Source organism: Notolepis coatsorum, assembly GCF_963971535.1.
Source record: "Notolepis coatsorum genome assembly, chromosome: 4".
Taxonomy (NCBI): Eukaryota; Metazoa; Chordata; class Actinopteri; order Aulopiformes; family Paralepididae; genus Notolepis; species Notolepis coatsorum.
In genome coordinates, this window is record NC_140168.1 from 176,220,237 (window position 1) to 176,239,691 (window position 19,455).

Sequence of the window (19,455 nt, forward strand, 5' to 3'; positions counted from 1 at the left end):
TACTACTCAACGTAGGAAACAAGATGGGGGCCTCGCAATCCCTGATTTTAAACTGTATTTCTGGTCCTTTTCACTGAGACCTTTGATGTGCTGGCTAGACCCTGTAGAGGCTGTATCGTGGCGCTCCTTAGAAGCGGCGGCGGTGTCTCCGCTAAGATTACAGGATGTAGTGTACTCCACTGTCTCTATTGCGAAATGCCGGCTGAGGTATGGACCGATCATAACTCACGTGATCCAAACGTGGCGTAATGTACAGAGGTCGTGTGGGGTTAAATGCCCTTGGCACCTGGACTCTCCAATTTTTAATAACCAGCAATTACTTGTTGGACACAAGCCGGTTAATATTCCTCAATGGCAAAGGAGGGGAGTGCATACTCTGGAGGATATTTATGATAAGAACGGCCTCCGTGCGTTTCAGGACTTAAGAGAATTTTATGATCTACCCGGCGAGTCCTTCTTTCTTTACCTTCAACTAAGGTCAGCACTGAGGGCGCATGGCGTACCGTGGGCTCAAGCCTTGCACCCACACCCCTTCCTCAGGCTCATAGTGGACAGGACGACATCCAGAGGGTTTGTCTCCGACTTTTATACGCTCTTAATTCAATCCACGTATAAAAATTTATCATTGGATACAATCTGGCGTGTGGATATACCGGAGTTGGACCCCGAGTTTGACTGGGATGATGTTTGGGCAAATGTGGCATTATCTTCCCGCAACCCCAATCACCAGCAAATTAATTTTAATTATATTCATAGGACCTATCTTACACCTAGGAAGCTATTTGCTATGGGACTGATAACCGACTCTCGGTGCACTTTGTGCTCTCAAAAGGCCACTGGCACTTATATGCATATGTATTGGGATTGCCCACCAGTGGCCCGCTTCTGGAGGTCAATAACGGACAAACTTTCAGATCTGTGTGGCTTAACTATCCCATTCACAGCTGTTACGCTACTCCTGAACGATATAACGACACTACCCGCGTCCGTACAACTGAAAAGGGTTGTCCTAGCGGGCGTCACAGCAGCGAAGAAGCTAATAGCAATGAGATGGAAGGAGCCTGAGAAGCTTACAATGATTAACTGGTCCCTAACTCTATTGGATGTGATTTATCTTGAGATATCCACGGCCCGGGTGATCGGGGTAGGGCAGGCTGGAATTGACCTGTGGTTCGCAGCAGCTGAGAAGGTAAAGACCGCAGTGTGCGGCTGAGCGGGGTTGGGGCGCTTGATCGGGGGGGTCCGGCGGTCTCTGGGGAGGGGGAGGAGGAAATGTCTTGTCTGTCTTGGTTTTTGTCTTGTCCTTCTTAACTTTGACTGGGGGGATTTTAGGGGGGGTTGGTATTTAGCTATTCTGCGCTATATGACAACTCACATGCCATCTCCCCAAGAGACTAATATTGACAGACTGATTGACCTGTCAACCAACTTGGAGGAAGAATTTCTTTCTTCTTACACTTTACCTTCTGCAAGTTTGGCAGTCTTGAACATGTGTAAGGGACCTAGGCTATCTACAGTAAATCTGCGGCAACACTCTCATAAACAATCTTTTAAGTCACTCCACTTTGTAAAGGTGGGGAAAGGTTGCCATGTTTTGAAGACCCTTTTTGTTATTGAAGTAGCCATCTATATTTGATAGGTTGGACGCTGTTTCTTTTTCTTTTTATCTTTATAATTTATTATTCTGTATTATTATTGTTTGTTATTCTCCTGTGAAAGTTATGTTTTTTGTTACTGTGGTTATTGTGTTGTCCTGTTTCATGTAATTAATAATAAAAAAAATTTGATCAAAAAAAAAAAAACATGGTAAATGGTGCATTTTATATAACAGCTTTTATCCAAAGTGCTTTACAACATTCACTCACTCACTCACACACTCACACACTGACAGCGGAGGCGACCATGCAAGGTGCCGACCTGCTCATCGGGAGCAGTTAGGGGTTAAGTGTCTTGCTCAAGGACACATCGGCACGCTGCCCGGGAGGAGCGGGAATCGAACCGGGAACCTTCCAACTACCAGACGACCACTCTACCTCTTGAGCCACTGTCGCATTAAGAGATTGTACACTGGAGGCAAGGGAAAGTGTGGCCGTTACTCAAGGCAAATAATGTGTTCACATCCCTTTGTAGCTAATACTAGGGCTGCTCCCGCATGTCAACACAGTGCTGTCACAGCGAGAAGGTCCTGGTATCCACACATAGGTTTCCTCCCACACCATGAAAAAGACATGCATGCTGGGTAAATACTAGGGATGTCCGATATTATCGGCCTACCGATATTATTGGCATTAAAATGTAATATCGGAAATTATTGGTTTTCAAATTATTATTATTATAATTTTTTTTAAACATTTATTTAACCTTTATTTACCCAGGCAAGCAAGTAAGAACAAATTCTTATTTTATGTATTGTCAAAAGTATGCATAATGTTGTGTTAATTCCATGACAAGAGATATGTATGTTAATTACCTGAAATTATTCCGTTTTTTTGGGAGGGAAACCCTGCATATATCGGTATCGGTTGATATCGGTATCGGAAATTAAGAGTTGGACAATATCAATATATTGGATATCAGTAAAAAAGCCAACATCGAACATCCCTAGTAAATACTCCTGCCCTTGACCACCGGTCGCCAGGCGCTGGCTAGTTAGGTTCAATGCTGAGCACACAGTCCTGGTAAAATGCAAAAACTAAATGACTCAGCAGAGTCTCTAATTCAATTTATCGGTTGGTTTGGTCTTAAGATGGCCAAGACTTTGTTAGTCGATTTGTAGGTTTTCTTCCATACTTACAATTAGTAATTTCCTGGATAAGTACAAGGTTTCAAAAGATACTTCTGCATTATTGCATGTGAGAAGCAATGTTTTTTTATTTATTTATAATTATTTATATTTTCATTAAATCAACTAATAAATCGGTCTGGGGAGGGTGTAGAACTACAACGTGCCTCCTCCGATACATGTGGAGTCACTAGCTGCTTCTGCATAACGCGTGCGGAGGTTCACGCTATCTCCCCCAGATCCCCTCCCTGGGGAAAGTAATTAGTTACTCTACCCATTACATTTTCTTTACTCCAGACAAAAGAGTGACACCTGCAATTCATTCAAAGCCTCTATATTAATCCGACCATGTCAAAAGGTTCACAATTTTGTAAACTAAAATAAAGCTGACTATATCTAAGTATTCTATGAATACTGTAAAATGTCCATCTTTCTGCAAGAATGCACAGATGGCTTTATATAAGTTCATCTACCTTTTTCATTCTATGATATTATAGTCTATACCTGAGGGGTATAGCAAAGGTCCGGAACATCATAATGTCTAACTCACGTTATGATTCAGTGCCATATATATAGTACAGTAGCCTAAAAGTTGTCTCAACATCTGTATGTAGTCGACAACCGACTGTCAAATTGAATAAAGAATAGTACAATATTCACTACAGCTGGAGGATGAAGAAAAGAGGGCAGGGCTTGAGATACAGTAGGTCAATTAAGCCATAGTTTAAGGATACACAATCTAATCGAATCTATTATTACACAACAGCCCAAACTGCCAGAGCAGAGCCTGTACGACTGCTGCTGAACAACCATTATACTTCCATGCACACAACATGCACACACTCTCTTTAAACATTCACTTCAAACCCTTTTTAAACATTACACCATATTTTACATCTATTTTATCTATTTCGTTTTTTTGCATTTTGTACATTTTAGTTTTGTATATTGTATATTTGATTATTTGGTATAGTGTTTGGTCTTTACTCTTTTACCTTTTTACTGTATGACGCACAATCTCAGGAGGGTCATACAGAACCGAGCATTTCATTAGAATGTACATGTACCTAATATGTGACAAATATGATTTTCACAAACTTGAACTTGACAAAATACTTACTAAAACACTTTATCTACATGAGTGACAACACGTGGTGTCCCATCAAAAGCCACAAATCACAGATACCCTCAAAAACCTCCCTCAATAGCTGCCTTCATGAAGCACCTTCTGATGCATGATCTTCATTTGTTCTTGATTGACAGGGGATTGTGCGAGTAACCTTTAACCAGGCAGCTCAAGTAAGAACAAATTCTTATGAATCTTGATAGACCTGAATCGTTCATGTATCTTTCCTAGGTGTTGCAGTTTGTAAGGCATCTACAGTATGCATGAAGCCACTGTTTGGTTCCCAGTTCAGGCATTTTGGTCTGTGATCTTTTACTTAAACACAACTAGGAACTTCTATCAGTGTGTCTGACTGCCACCTAAACGGACTACCTAAATGGACAATGAATAAAGTAGATCACGGCATACATACCTTATGCATACTGCACCTTATGTGTATATACTGTATATTTACTCAATCAGAGCATATATTTAGCATTTTTAGATTACATATAAATTAGATTAGATATTAGATTATCAGATTATATATATATTGTAACTATATTTATTGTAAGGCTAATATAACTTAGAGGGCATACAGACCCTCATCTGCACATTGACCTATTTACACTGCCTCCTTGCCCATCTGTGCATACTCAGAGTTAATTATAGTGTTATAGTTTACACACTGTCTATTTTTATTGTTACTTCTCCACTGTACAATAGTTTTATGAGCTGTATCATGTCTTCTACTATCACATGTACCTGTATCTCCCCTCCCTCATGCTGCCTGAATTTCCCCAAGGGGATCAACAAAGGAATATCTTATCTTATCTGTTACCTTGCGTTCGATGATGTCAGAGGCTAACCTCTTGGCATGGCGATAGCTGACGTCACCCCCAGGGACCTGGACCACCTCTCTGAACAGGCCTAGTTGAAACTGCACCAGCACCGTCCCTGTGGGGGGGGGACACACACGCGGTGGGGCCAGCCGAGTGGGGGGGCTGACGGGGGCCACGGGGTGTGGGAGGGGTCACTGTTACCACAGGGGGAGACGGGGGGAAGATGTTAAGTATGAGAAAAAACAGTCAGTGACATTTGAAGTTAGGTTTCACAATGTTTTGTCACACATAGATAGTGAGATAGATTATTCTGGATCAAATCAAATGTATTTGTATAGCCCCGAAAGATCACGTGGAATAGCCCCCATGGGCTGTACAAGTCTTCTTGTACAGGTCAAGAAGAAACATCAGAAAAGATCAAAAACAAAAACCACCATAAAATCCAAATAGGCAACACTCCCAGACTTCCCCCAATGAAGATAAGGAACGACTCACTAAAAACCTAGCAATAGGAAAACAAAAGTGTTGCTATGGATGATAGATGGATGGAGAATAGAACAGGCGAATAATTGGTATGAATGTAATGAAACACATATACAAGGTAATAATAGTCTCTCTAAGGTACATAAGTACTTTTTTTTTATTTAGATAAAGAACTGTACACGATTCAATATTAAGCATTTAGAACACATGAACAATATTATTTCGACACGATTCATTATTAAGCATGTATTCATGGAGCAGTCCTCACACAAGGCTCTCCATGATGCGGAGACGGGTTCAGGACATCCTCCAGCTATGAAAAGACACGGAAATGTCCGGCGTGAATTAAAATGAGACTTAGAAGTGAGAGACACCTTGTACCTGTGAGTTCAGAATCCATGAGATCCGTCAGTGTCTCGGGCCTCAGCAGTGGGACCAGGAGGCCGTCAGTGTTTCTGCCTCAGCAGTGGGACCAGGAGGACGTCAGTGTCTCTGCCTCAGCAGTGGGACCAGGAGGCCGTCAGTGTTTCTGCCTCAGCAGTGGGACCAGGAGGCCGTCAGTGTCTCGGCCTCAGCAGTGGGACCAGGAGGCCGTCAGTGTCTCGGCCTCAGCAGTGGGACCAGGCCGTCAGTGTCTCGGGCCTCAGCAGTGGGACCAGGAGGCCGTCAGTGTCTCTGCCTCAGCAGTGGGACCAGGCCGTCAGTGTTTCTGCCTCAGCAGTGGGACCAGGAGGCCGTCAGTGTTTCTGCCTCAGCAGTGGGACCAGGAGGCCGTCAGTGTTTCTGCCTCAGCAGTGGGACCAGGCCGTCAGTGTTTCTGCCTCAGCAGTGGGACCAGGAGGCCGTCAGTGTTTCTGCCTCAGCAGTGGGACCAGGACGTCAGTGTCTCGGGCCTCAGCAGTGGGACCAGGAGGCCGTCAGTGTCTCTGCCTCAGCAGTGGGACCAGGCCGTCAGTGTTTCTGCCTCAGCAGTGGGACCAGGCCGTCAGTGTTTCTGCCTCAGCAGTGGGACCAGGAGGCCGTCAGTGTTTCTGCCTCAGCAGTGGGACCAGGAGGCCGTCAGTGTTTCTGCCTCAGCAGTGGGACCAGGCCGTCAGTGTTTCTGCCTCAGCAGTGGGACCAGGAGGCCGTCAGTGTTTCTGCCTCAGCAGTGGGACCAGGACGTCAGTGTCTCTGGGACCAGGACGTCAGTGTCTCGGGCCTCAGCAGTGGGACCAGGACGTCAGTGTCTCTGCCTCAGCAGTGGGACCAGGACGTCAGTGTCTCTGCCTCAGCAGTGGGACCAGGACGTCAGTGTCTCGGGCCTCAGCAGTGGGACCAGGACGTCAGTGTCTCGGCCTCAGCAGTGGGACCAGGACGTCAGTGTCTCTGCCTCAGCAGTGGGACCAGGACGTCAGTGTCTCGGGCCTCAGCAGTGGGACCAGGACGTCAGTGTTTCTGCCTCAGCAGTGGGACCAGGACGTCAGTGTCTCTGCCTCAGCAGTGGGACCAGGACGTCAGTGTCTCTGCCTCAGCAGTGGGACCAGGCCGTCAGTGTCTCGGGCCTCAGCAGTGGGCCTCAGCAGTGGGACCAGGACGTCAGTGTCTCGGGCCTCAGCAGTGGGACCAGGACGTCAGTGTCTCTGCCTCAGCAGTGGGACCAGGACGTCAGTGTCTCGGGCCTCAGCAGTGGGACCAGGACGTCAGTGTCTCGGGCCTCAGCAGTGGGACCAGGACGTCAGTGTTTCTGCCTCAGCAGTGGGACCAGGACGTCAGTGTCTCGGGCCTCAGCAGTGGGACCAGGAGGCCGTCAGTGTCTCTGCCTCAGCAGTGGGACCAGGACGTCAGTGTTTCTGCCTCAGCAGTGGGACCAGGACGTCAGTGTTTCTGCCTCAGCAGTGGGACCAGGACGTCAGTGTTTCTGCCTCAGCAGTGGGACCAGGACGTCAGTGTCTCTGCCTCAGCAGTGGGACCAGGACGTCAGTGTCTCTGCCTCAGCAGTGGGACCAGGCCGTCAGTGTCTCGGGCCTCAGCAGTGGGACCAGGCCGTCAGTGTCTCGGCCTCAGCAGTGGGACCAGGACACGATGAACACTCGCTTGTTCTGTCTGCACTCTTTTAGAAGTTCACTGGTGGGTTTGATTTCCTTTGGTGGGGCCGAGCGCTGTCGTGAGACAGGAAGTCAACGAGAGCTGTATAGTGGCTCACTAACCTCGGAGAGAAAAAGACCACAAGATGTAGTTTACCGTCAACAGCCCTCTGTGTGAACACACACACACACACAGGCACGCATACACACACGCACACAAATACACAGGCACGCACACATACAGTACACATACACGCACAAACACACACAGAGGAACACATGCAGACACACACGCTCAAACACACAATTTCCTTCGACAAGTTACCCCCAAAATGTCACCTATTGTTCTTAAGATAAGATATTCCTTATTGATCTCCTTGGGGAAATGTGGGCGTCATAGCAGCATGGGGGAGGGGGAGTAGAAAGACATAAATATAGGCAATAAAATTTGATCTCAAGAGAAAAACATGAGCAGATGAACTCTTGTGAACTCGTCAGAATCTCATCACCTAATCATTTAAAAATACATCCGGAGAATTTTTTTAAAAGGTACAGAATAAAAGTATTGCTTTCGTTTTATGCCCTGCCTACTTCCCGTTTCCCCACTTGGAAGGCACCCGATTGGATACATTCTGGTGCTCTAAACCTGCCCGCCGTTCCCCACCCAGTCCATGGCTGACGGATGCAGTGAGAGAACAAAGACAGGTCCTGAGAGCGGCTGAGAGGAAGTATAGAAAGTCACGCCTCACTGCTGACATCGACACATATCACAACCTCTTGTTAACATTCTCCAAAAGCATTACTAATGCCAAAGCTTCTTTCTTTCACCATAGGATCGAGGCCTCTGCCAAGAATCTTCGCAAACTGCATGCTACCATGTCCTCCCTCCTCACTCCCCCCCCACCTCCTCCTCCCTCATCTTTTTCTGCCGAAGACTTTGCGATCTTCTTTGAGGAAAAAGTGGAGAACATCCGCAGCTCCTTCTCCCAACCCCCACCCATTCCAAACGCTGAATCGAGAACCTCATCCTTCACTCTGTCATCTTTCTCTCCCATTACAGAAGCCGAGACCCTGACACTGGTAACGTCGAACCGTCCGACTACATGCCAGCTGGACCAGCTACCCTCCCCACTCCTCCAGACCATAGCACCGGACATCCTCCCATTCCTAACTGCAACCATCAACTCCTCACTCAACTCGGGGGTGGTCCCCACCTCCCTAAAACAAGCCAGAGTCACGCCCCTCATAAAAAAACCAACCCTGAACCCCACCATCATAGCCAACTATCGCCCTGTCTCTCTTCTCTCCTTCCTTTCTAAAACACTTGAACGTGCTGTATCCAACCAACTTACTGCTTATCTCTTACAGAATGACCTCCTAGACCCCAATCAGTCTGGCTTCCGGACTGGCCACTCCACAGAAACGGCCCTCATTGCGGTCACAGAGGCACTTCACTTAGCAAAAGCGAAAGGCCTCTCCTCTGTCCTGATTCTCCTAGATCTATCTGCAGCCTTCGACACAGTCAACCATCAGATCCTCCTCGCGGCCCTCGCAGGAATGGGAGTGGCTGGATCTGCGCTGACATCATACCTCAATGACCGCTCCTACCAAGTGTCATGGAGAGGGACTCTGTCGGCCACCCGCCCCCTCCGGACGGGTGTCCCCCAGGGCTCGGTCCTAGGACCCCTTCTCTTCTCCCTCTACACTAAATCACTGGGTAACATTATCACGTCTCATGGCTTCTCATATCATTGTTATGCCGATGATACTCAACTCTTCCTCTCCTTCCCTCCCTCAGATATCCACGTCTCTGAGCGGATCTCGGCCTGTCTGTCCGACATCTCCGCCTGGATGACGACCAACCACCTCAAACTGAACCTAAGCAAAACAGAATTGCTCCACCTGCCGGCCAAATCCTCCCCCCTGACCGACCTCTCCATCACAGTCGAGAATGCAGCTGTGACCGCGTCGCCGACCGCCAAGAACCTTGGTGTTGTCCTCGACGACCAGTTGAACTTCTCTGCTCACATCGCAGCGACAACCAGAACCTGCAGATTCCTCCTGAGCAACGTCAGAAGGATACGCCCCTTCCTGACAAAAGAAGCCACCCAACTCCTCGTCCAATCAACAGTCATCTCCCGCCTCGACTACTGCAACGCACTGCTAGCTGGCCTCCCGGCCACTGCCACCAAGCCTCTTCAACTCATTCAAAATGCAGCGGCCCGCCTGATCTCAAACCTACCGAAGTCGGCCCATGTCACCCCACTTCTTAGGGACCTGCACTGGCTCCCCATTGCTGCACGTATCCGCTTCAAGGCCCTCGACCTAGCATACCGTGCGGCAAAGGGAACCGCTCCCGCCTACCTCCGGTCAATGGTCTCTAACTACACACCCTCAAGACCCCTACGCTCTGCATCTTCTGGCCGCCTCAGATCTACTCCTATCCAAGCTCCCGGAGGGTCATCAAAGAGAAGCCGCCTATTCTCAGTCCTTGCCCCACAATGGTGGAATGAACTACCCATCCCAGTTAGGACAGCCGAATCCCGTCCAATCTTTCGCCGTCGACTAAAGACTCACTTCTTCAACCATTATCTGAAATGATAAAAAAAAAAAATCTAACCCCGACTAACTTTAATGTCATGCACTTGTCCTAATAAACTAACCTACACTGTAACACGCAACACTTTGATGAACATTGTTACTCAGCTGATAGAGTTATACCCTTCTTGCTGTCTTGTCGCACAGAACTTGTAAGTCGCTTTGGATAAAAGCGTCAGCTAAATGACTAAATGTAAATGTAGTGCGACACCTAGTGTCTGAATGTTATCTATAGCCCCTTTAAACAATAATCATAACATTAAAAAATTTAAAAAAGATTTACATGACACAGAATCAGTTTGAAAAGTATTTTATTTATTGAACCTTTAATAAAATATACACCAGGTTGGCCCCTTCACAATGAGATCCATGCTGTCGTCATCAACCATGTCAGATGAAGAGTGTATCACCCGGTTTCTCTGACTCCTCCACGCCCAGCCAGTCTCCATACCGGCTGCATTACACCACAGCTCAGACAGTGCTCTGCAAGAAAACATCTTGTCTAGTAATTTCATCTTGTAGTCTTAATATCAGATTTTCCTCAAAACAATTGAAAGAATCTTCCAATGATGTGAGAAAATTCCATTTGTTCCAAGACAACAGGCTCAAGGTAGCCTAGTGGAAATACTGATGTTCCCACTAAAGCCACTTGATAGCATTGTGCCTTTTCGGAGGCATCTCCTAATTGAGAGGCGTGCCGAGAGAATCCGCCTTATTGGGTCAAGTCTGTTAGCTTCAGCGTTAACTTTTATCAGACTCGATACAAGATCAAATTACAGCTAAAGACAAGAGGTTTCTTCTTTGCAGTGTTAGCTCAAACATCTCCAGAGCAGAACAGCTGAAAAAGGATCACTGAAGCGGGTTCCCCTTGATCATCACAATCACAGCGGCCTGAAAGTCCAAACTGATTCAGTCAGCTAGACTGACAACGGTAGACAATACAGCAGTCATATACACAACTTAAAAGACCTGTACTATGTACATACATTAACATACGAAGGGCGATTGACCGATTAATAATACAGTGAAGGGTGGACTTCTAACTCAACGTGTGCTACAGGTCATCTGTGAAAGGCTTGGTGCATGGAGTTTAGACGTGTGGGTTTCTAGAACATTCGTTGGTGTGGTTTCCGATGAGAGCTATGACACAAACAAACCACAAGTCAGTGTTTTCGCCGACTCTACGCTAGACAGAGTTAAGACTTTGATTGTGTGTATACAAAGTAACTCTCATATCATTGTTGTGAATGTGTTCGTGTACGACAGATATATAGACGTCATACATAGACAATTCTGTACATTATTTGCTGTGAACGACAGTCTCAGTTCATTGGTGTTTCTTTTCTCTGATTTAATTTTTTATCACCTTTCTATGATTCCTTCCTCTCACCCTGTAACACTTGACATATTCACCTCCAGTCTCATCTTCCTCTTAAACCCCTCCATTCTTAAGACTTCGTTTGTTTAATTTCTCCAGTTAAATACGTAACTTGACCCCCCCCCCCCCCAAGCACTTAACAACACAATCGAAAGCTGATATAATCGTTAGGATTAAAAGTTGACACAACAATGTGACGTCACAATTATAAGTCGGGGTGACACTCAAGAGAAATATATATATATTATTTTTAGGGTGGTGCTGACTATTGAGGCGTTTTGCGATGGTGTGCACGCACCAACGTTGAATAAACACCCTTCAGCTGTGCATATTTACAATTTTTTTTTATCTACTTTTTTTCCTCCTATTTTTCTGTATTTTCCTCCGATCCCAATTTAGTCGTTATGCCAATTCCCCCCTCCCCTTCCTGGTCGTTGTGCGCATTTGCCCCCCACTTGCCGGTCTAGGGAGCCCTGAAGTCTATCACATGGTTCCTCCAATACATAGGAGACAGCCAGCAGCCTCTTTTCACCTGACAGCGAGGACTCTCACTGGGGAAGCGCAACGCGTGGGAGGATCACACTAGCTCCCCCCCAGTTCCCTCCCTCGCTGTGCAGGCGCCCTGACCGACCTGTAGGAGTCGCTGTTTACAACGACCAGGATACCACCCATCGGCTTTCCGCCCGCTGACACTGCCAATTGTGTCAGTATGACGACCGACCAAGCCGGAGGGACCGCGGCATCCGGAGTCGATCCCACCGTCTCTGCGGTGGTAGACAGATGCTTAGTCCGCTGCGCTACCCGGTCGCTCAATATTTACCAATTCTTTATAAATATATTGTTTTAAATGTCACCTTTGGCTGCATTCAGATTGCTTAGTGACCTGCCTTCACTCCTAAGACATTAGAAATACATGTCTATGGGTGAGACAGGTCCATAATAGAATGTGACGTCCAATCGTTGAGTCAGGGTTAGAAAACACACAAGACATTTACATTCGGTGGACAGCAGCTCTCTTGGTATCGGTCTTGTTTTGGCAGAGTTTTCTCTCCTGACATACTAACAAAACAACAACAACAACAAAAATAAACCCAACTCAAGCGCAGCAGAGACGCCACCCAGTAAACCATCAGTCAACATAAAATGTTACACTCAAATCATCACCCATTAAACTTTAGTACCTTGCAAGCGTAATCTGCTCACTGAGTTCAGGAGTCACACGAGGAAACACAACATGGTGGTGATAGACGTTTGGTGAGGACAACGCTCGTCATTGGTCAGATTTACCAGCGAGCCAATGATTAAGACCAATCAAATCCATCCCGATTAGTGTAAACAAAAAGCGTTATGGGGTAGAAAGATGATATGAACACATCCAGCTAAATGATAGGAACACATCCAGCTAAATTATATTAACACATCCACCAAAGGTAACAAATAACTTGAAAGGACAGACCTCAACATTGACCTCATACATAGCTGACGCGCTGCATCAGTTTCTCATCAAATAAAACTTCTCCAAGAAGAATGGATATTTGCCCATCAATCAAAGCGGTGGTTAATGACGGGAGCCATCCTAGCGAGACCACGTCGGATTGTAAACAACACATTATTCCTTAGTTCAGCAGGCACAGCATTCATTTGTTTATTTTGACCCAGCGTCAGTTTTTTGACAAAAAGCAAGCACAATAGGAGGTTTGTTTTTCGACTGCATGGTCTCTAACCAGAGCACATCAGCTTGTTCTTCTCTGTTTGGGCCCAGTGACAAATGTTAGCCAGCATTGCCCTGTAGACACCAATATGGCTGCCAGTAATATCATGTCATGCTCTAAGTGCATCATAATGGTTTTGGTTGAAACCTTGATGGCCAAACCTCTCTCTCTCTATGGCTCTTTGTCGATAGCTTATTCAGCAGGTCTACATGATCGACTGACATATTCCCCCACAGGAATGAGATGAACTAAGTGCCCGGATCCACTTCCTTCAATGTATTCTCCTTTCCTTACTGTACTTCCTTCCTTTCCTCACTTCCTCTCCTTACCTCATTTTTATTTTCTCTATCTTCTCACAGAGAACAAATTTTCCATTAACGTCCAGAACTGAGGTCATCTGTAACTCTACGCAGTGTAAACAAAAACAAAAACAAAACAAAGAAAAAAAAGAAATCCATGTGCACTATATACATAGAAGGAAATCTCAAATAATTTAAACCTGGCTGTATATACAAAAAGAAAAAAGAAAATAATCAGAAGGTAGAACATGAGGTTTAACTGGTTAGTGCTATTCTGTGTTGTTGAAAATCCCCAAAAGATTTGCTCATCTCTCTCTCTCTTTATAACCACCGTACCTCGATTTATTTTTTTCATAATTAAATGTAAATGAATCAAACCGTTCTAGGATTTGTGATTTCCATTCAAAGGGTGGTTAGCATTAGCAAAGTTATTCATGCTTACTAGTGAAACACAAGGTGTGTAACGCTGCCTAAAACTGAAACTGGACTACATATCTGGTCTACCTGCGGTCGACTGTCTGCACGAGAAGTAGGCGGGTGAGATACAAGCCCATTTTGTCACGCTGCTATGCCTCAGAAACACCACAGGGGGGCAGTCAAGTGCAGACCTTCCACGTTCTAGTAAGCAGCATGCAGTTACTGTAAATCTAAATATTCTTGCTTTCTGTAACTGTATGATCGATGCCGGCGAATTGTACAGCGAAGCAGACACAGGGGTAACGTGTCTTAGAAGCATGACATGTCATGTACATTTTCTTCTCTCTCTCCCAGTGTTTATTTAAAAAATATCTCCCAAACGCCAGGTGTTTGTTCCCAGGGTTGATCTTAAAGAATGATTTTTGATCGAACCCCAGTTGCAAACGGCCCCTCCTCGTCGGGTCCTTCCCCTTCCTAATGCCACCTGCTTCCTCTCTCCTTCTCTCTCTCTCTCTCGTCCCTCTCTCTCTAACCAATCAGGGAGCTGCGTCTGGTCAGATCCACATTGCTGGCGCTCAGTCCCCTGCAGTCTGATAGGCCGGAGTTGGCGTCCTAGAAGAAACAAAACAGAGTTAAGGACAGAGGATAGCACTAATGTCACAGAGGATAGCACTACTGTCACAGAGGATAGCACTACTGTCACAGAGAGGATAGCACTACGGTCAGAGAGGATAGCACTACTGTCACAGAGGATAGCACTACTGTCAGAGAGGATAGCACTACTGTCAGAGAGGATAGCACTACTGTCAGAGAGGATAGCACTACTGTCAGAGAGGATAGCACTACTGTCAGAGAGGATAGCACTACTGTCAGAGAGGATAGCACTACTGTCTGTCACAGAGGATAGCACTACTGTCACAGAGGATAGCACTACTGTCACAGAGAGGATAGCACTACTGTCAGAGAGGATAGCACTAATGTCAGAGAGGATAGCACTACTGTCACAGAGGATAGCACTACTGTCACAGAGGATAGCACTAATGTCAGAGAGGATAGCACTACTGTCAGAGAGGATAGCACTACTGTCAGAGAGGATAGCACTACTGTCTGTCACAGAGGATAGTACTACTGTCACAGAGGATAGCACTACTGTCACAGAGAGGATAGCACTACTGTCAGAGAGGATAGCACTAATGTCAGAGAGGATAGCACTACTGTCACAGAGAGGATAGCACTACTGTCAGAGAGGATAGCACTAATGTCAGAGAGGATAGCACTACTGTCACAGAGGATAGCACTACTGTCACAGAGGATAGCACTAATGTCAGAGAGGATAGCACTACTGTCAGAGAGGATAGCACTACTGTCAGAGAGGATAGCACTACTGTCAGAGAGGATAGCACTACTGTCAGAGAGGATAGCACTACTGTCAGAGAAGATAGCACTACTGTCACAGAGGATAGCACTACTGTCACAGAGAGGATAGCACTACTGTCAGAGAGGATAGCACTAATGTCAGAAAGGATAGCACTACTGTCACAGAGGATAGCACTAATGTCAGAGAGGATAGCACTAATGTCAGAGAGGATAGCACTACTGTCAGAGAGGATAGCACTACTGTCACAGAGGATAGCACTACTGTCAGAGAGGATAGCACTACTGTCACAGAGGATAGCACTACTGTCTGAGAGGATAGCACTACTGTCAGAGAGGATAGCACTACTGTCAGAGAGGATAGCACTAATGTCACAGAGGATAGCACTACTGTCACAGAGGATAGCACTACTGTCACAGAGGATAGCACTAATGTCAGAGAGGATAGCACTACTGTCACAGAGGATAGCACTACTGTACATTGTTTTGGACAGTTTCCCGTCTTAGAATTCTACCACAACCTGTTGTGTCATCATCAGAAAATAATGTAGCATTGGATGCGATAAAAAATGTGAAAACCATAATCTTGTTGATTACATAAGGAACACGCCAACATTATTGGAAATGCTCTTACCGTCTTCTCCAGAGTGAGACAAGAAGATAGATACCTATTTCCTCTGTGTAGAAAGCTATCCAGGATGCAAGCTAGCCAAGCTTAGCGCAAATTAATGTAAGCGGATATGGACCACTAGCTTAGCTTTAACCTCTGGGAGAGGCGTTTTTGGCCAACAGCTACGTAGGCTACTGGTCCGTATCCGCTTCCATTAATTAGTGCTAAGTTAGGCTAGCTTGGAGGTGGACATCTTTCTACTGAACGCACAAGGAGAAACTTGGTATCAATCTTCTTGTCTGACTCTGGAGAAGACGGTAAGTGCATTTCCCATCATGCTCCTTTAAAGAAAAGGTTAGAAAGCCAAGTGCTGACTGGTCTACATTGCGCACAGCAGCGAAGGGAAGCATAACACTGTGTGGTACCTGTGTGGTCTCTTCTGCACTCTTGTTGAGGAAGTTGAGGGAGCTGGCTCTCTTCATTCTGAGGGGCGCAACACACGGTTTCAGTGAGCTTACTGGTCATTACAGTATGACTGGTCGTGTTACAGTAATACAGGTTGTTACAGTAAGACAGGTTGTGTTACAGTAAGACAGGTCATGTTACAGTAAGACTGGTCGTGTTACAGTAAGACTGGTCGTGTTACAGTAAGACAGGTCGTGTTACAGTAAGACAGGTCGTGTTACAGTAAGACATGTCGTGTACCCGTGTTAACACGGGTACAAGGCAGGTAAACACAGCAGCCCCCCCACATCTTCCTCTAAGGTACTGTAGAGGGTACTGATGTTACAGGTCGAGTTACCTGTGATATAATGGGATGGTGAGATCACAGTGTGACCATGTCCTCAAGTACGACTACTGTGTGTGATCACAATGTCTCACACATAAACACACAGGAAAACACATACACACACACATGAAAAAACACACACACACACAAGACACACACAAACTAAGAAAAACACTAACCTTCTTACGGTCTTCTATTATGCACTCTGCCACTAAATTATCTTCCTCGTCTATATTACTACCTACTATTAGGGCTGACCACTATTAGTCGAATAGTCGACTAATCGATCGAAAGGAGCCGTAGTCGACTGCCAACCTCTTAGTCGAATGCAATTTTATTTCTTTTTTTTTATCATTCTTTCCAAAAGAGGCCTAGAAGCGTGGCTAACGCTAATGGCACGCATACCAGAGGCTAACTGCCTAAGAAAACAGGCACAGAGGCACTGAAAGAGGATTTCACCCATAATGAACACACTAGACTAGACAAATATCAAGATGTATCCATCAGTGGACCAATTGCATGCTTTTGCAGAGGACAAGAAGCCTTCAGTCGACTCCTTCAGACATTAACACATTTGTGGCCAACCACGTATATATACCGTATACGTGTTTCGGATCCAACGCTTGAGGGCCAACCACGTATATATACGTGGTAAGGTTGTTTTGGCTTTTATTCCATTGTAATATCCTACTCCATGTCACCGAGCGGCACTGCAGATTTACCCTACTCTTGGAATTCGTAAAAGTGCATTACCGGCCAGATCCTCGTAGGGGCGCTGTCTCGATAATGCAGTGTTCCCTGTTACAGACCGGTGTTTTTTTCTTTTTTTTTTTTTATCATGGGTTGACTTTTATGTTAGCCTGAAGCTATGCCTGTAGCCGATCGCCTGGAATAGTTTTTGGGACACTGAATTCAGTATGCAGTAAAGGAATATAGCATCAGCCAATGGACATATGGATCTACCAGATGGCGATCGATAACTGGGAAATCCTTTTTGCAGTCCAACCGGTCACAGGTAAGAGCGATTTGACAATTTCAGCTTGGTCGGGCCTTGCTTTGATAGCCATCCACCCGGTCAGCGAATGAGGCTACTGAGGCTAATGCCGTTATTGGTAATCAATAATCAGAAACGACGTCCCCCGCCCCCCCCCCCCCCTTTCATGCATTCATGGTGGACCATGATACAGACAATATGCATTTAGAGTTTTAGCTCTAGCTTGTCTATAGCCGAAACGCCATTCGATTTAAGGTTATTAGCTTAGCGCCTTGTAACTCACCTGCCAGGAAATACCCCAGAACATTCTGCTATAACGTTCATATTCAAGACGCTATAAAATGGTAACGTATTGATGAAAAAACTATTTATTTAAGGCATATTGAAGGGACGGTTTATAGTGTCAATTGACAATGACAATGGACAGATAGCAATAATATAAAGTATAGATTTAGATCTACAAACAGCCTCACGCACAATGAAAGGTTGTTATGATAAGCTGGCCTTATAGAGTGAGATTAGACGGATCCCAATGGCCCCGAATGTCTTAAGCAACCCCACAGCCCAAATGGAATGATACAAAAATATATATATATATTTTTTTTTTCATAGTCGACTAATAGTCGACTATCGGCTAATTTCGGCCAATCATAGTCGACTATCCAAATCCTTAGTCGGGGACAGCCCCACCTACTGTACTAACATAACATGTCTTTACTACTAGGCACTCAACACTGCAGCACCCAAGTTTCAACACTGTTTGACGAACATTGTTACTCAGCTGTAGAAGTTGTTGTCGTACAGAACTTGTAAGTCACTTTGGATAAAAGCGTTCAGCTAAATGACTAAATGTAACAGACGCACACCCATGTTTTCATTCCACAGACTTGCATTCATTCCCTAGCTCCTTACCATAACTCCACCAGAACAACCACATGCTTAACCATAACTCTGAAACACGGCTCCTTTACTTTGCGAGGTGGGGTCCGGCCAATGTCCCCCACGACAAAAAAAAACTAACAAAACAGTTTATCACTTGTGGGGACATTTGGTTCCACAAAAGTAGGAAAACGAGGACACACACACGCACGCTGGTCTCACCCTGCGCTGCGAGGCTCCTGTGGTCCGCTGCCCTGCAGCTTCTTCACCAGCATCTCGCTGCTCCTCCTCAGGGCGTCGCGGATCTTTCCGAAGGAACCGCTGCGACGCAACGACCCGTTACCCTCCTGAACAAACACACACCACCCGTTACCCTCCTGAACAAACACACACCACCTGTTACCCTCCTGAACAAACACACCCCCCCCCCCCCGTTTGTGTAATTAGGAGTCAGTGTGTTGTTAGGAATCAGTGTGTAGTTAGGAGCAGGGGTGCAGTCGTAATATGGGCGGAGGCCCAGCACTGCACCACTGGTTAGGAGTGTGTTGTTGGAGTCAGTGTGTAGTCAAGAGTCAGTGTGTAGTCAGGAGTCAGTGTGTAGTCAGGAGTCAGTGTGTAGTTAGGAGTGTGTTGTTGGAGTCAGTGTGTAGTTAGGAGTCAGTGTGTAGTTAGGAGTCAGTGTGTAGTCAGGAGTGTGTAGTTAGGAGTCAGTGTGTAGTCAGGAGTGTGTAGTTAGGAGTCAGTGTGTAGTCAGGAGTCAGTGTGTAGTTAGGAGTCAGTGTGTAGTTAGGAGTCAGTGTGTAGTTAGGAGTCAGTGTGTAGTTAGGAGTCAGTGTGTAGTCAGGAGTGTGTTGTTGCAGTCAGTGTGTAGTTAGGAGTCAGTGTGTAGTCAGGAGTGTGTAGTTAGGAGTCAGTGTGTAGTTAGGAGTCAGTGTGTAGTCAGGAGTCAGTGTGTAGTTAGGAGTCAGTGTGTAGTTAGGAGTCAGTGTGTAGTCAGGAGTGTGTAGTTAGGAGTCAGTGTGTAGTCGGGAGTCAGTGTGTAGTTAGGAGTCAGTGTGTAGTTAGGAGTCAGTGTGTAGTCAGGAGTCAGTGTGTAGTCAGGAGTCAGTGTGTAGTTAGGAGTGTG

At 45.9% G+C, this 19,455-nt stretch overlaps 2 protein-coding genes across 2 annotated transcripts in view; both read right to left on the reverse strand.

Moving 5' to 3' along the window:
- The window catches only part of prkd4 (protein kinase D4), a gene marked incomplete at both ends in the record, with an annotated part of 69,957 nt that extends 64,345 nt beyond the window's left edge, over positions 1–5,612 (reverse strand). Inside the window, 2 exons of the mRNA XM_084312164.1 lie at positions 4,729–4,844; positions 5,594–5,612. Of these exons, the coding sequence (XP_084168290.1) occupies positions 4,729–4,844; positions 5,594–5,612 (135 nt within the window). The remainder of the gene's footprint in view (positions 1–4,728; positions 4,845–5,593) is intronic.
- Positions 5,613–11,426: 5,814 nt separating this feature from the next.
- Positions 11,427–19,455, reverse strand: part of klc2 (kinesin light chain 2) — a gene marked incomplete at its 5' end in the record, with an annotated part of 57,785 nt that continues 49,756 nt past the window's right edge. The window contains 3 exons of the mRNA XM_084313098.1: positions 11,427–14,294; positions 16,092–16,149; positions 18,552–18,676. Of these exons, the coding sequence (XP_084169224.1) occupies positions 14,211–14,294; positions 16,092–16,149; positions 18,552–18,676 (267 nt within the window). The 3' untranslated portion in view covers positions 11,427–14,210. The remainder of the gene's footprint in view (positions 14,295–16,091; positions 16,150–18,551; positions 18,677–19,455) is intronic.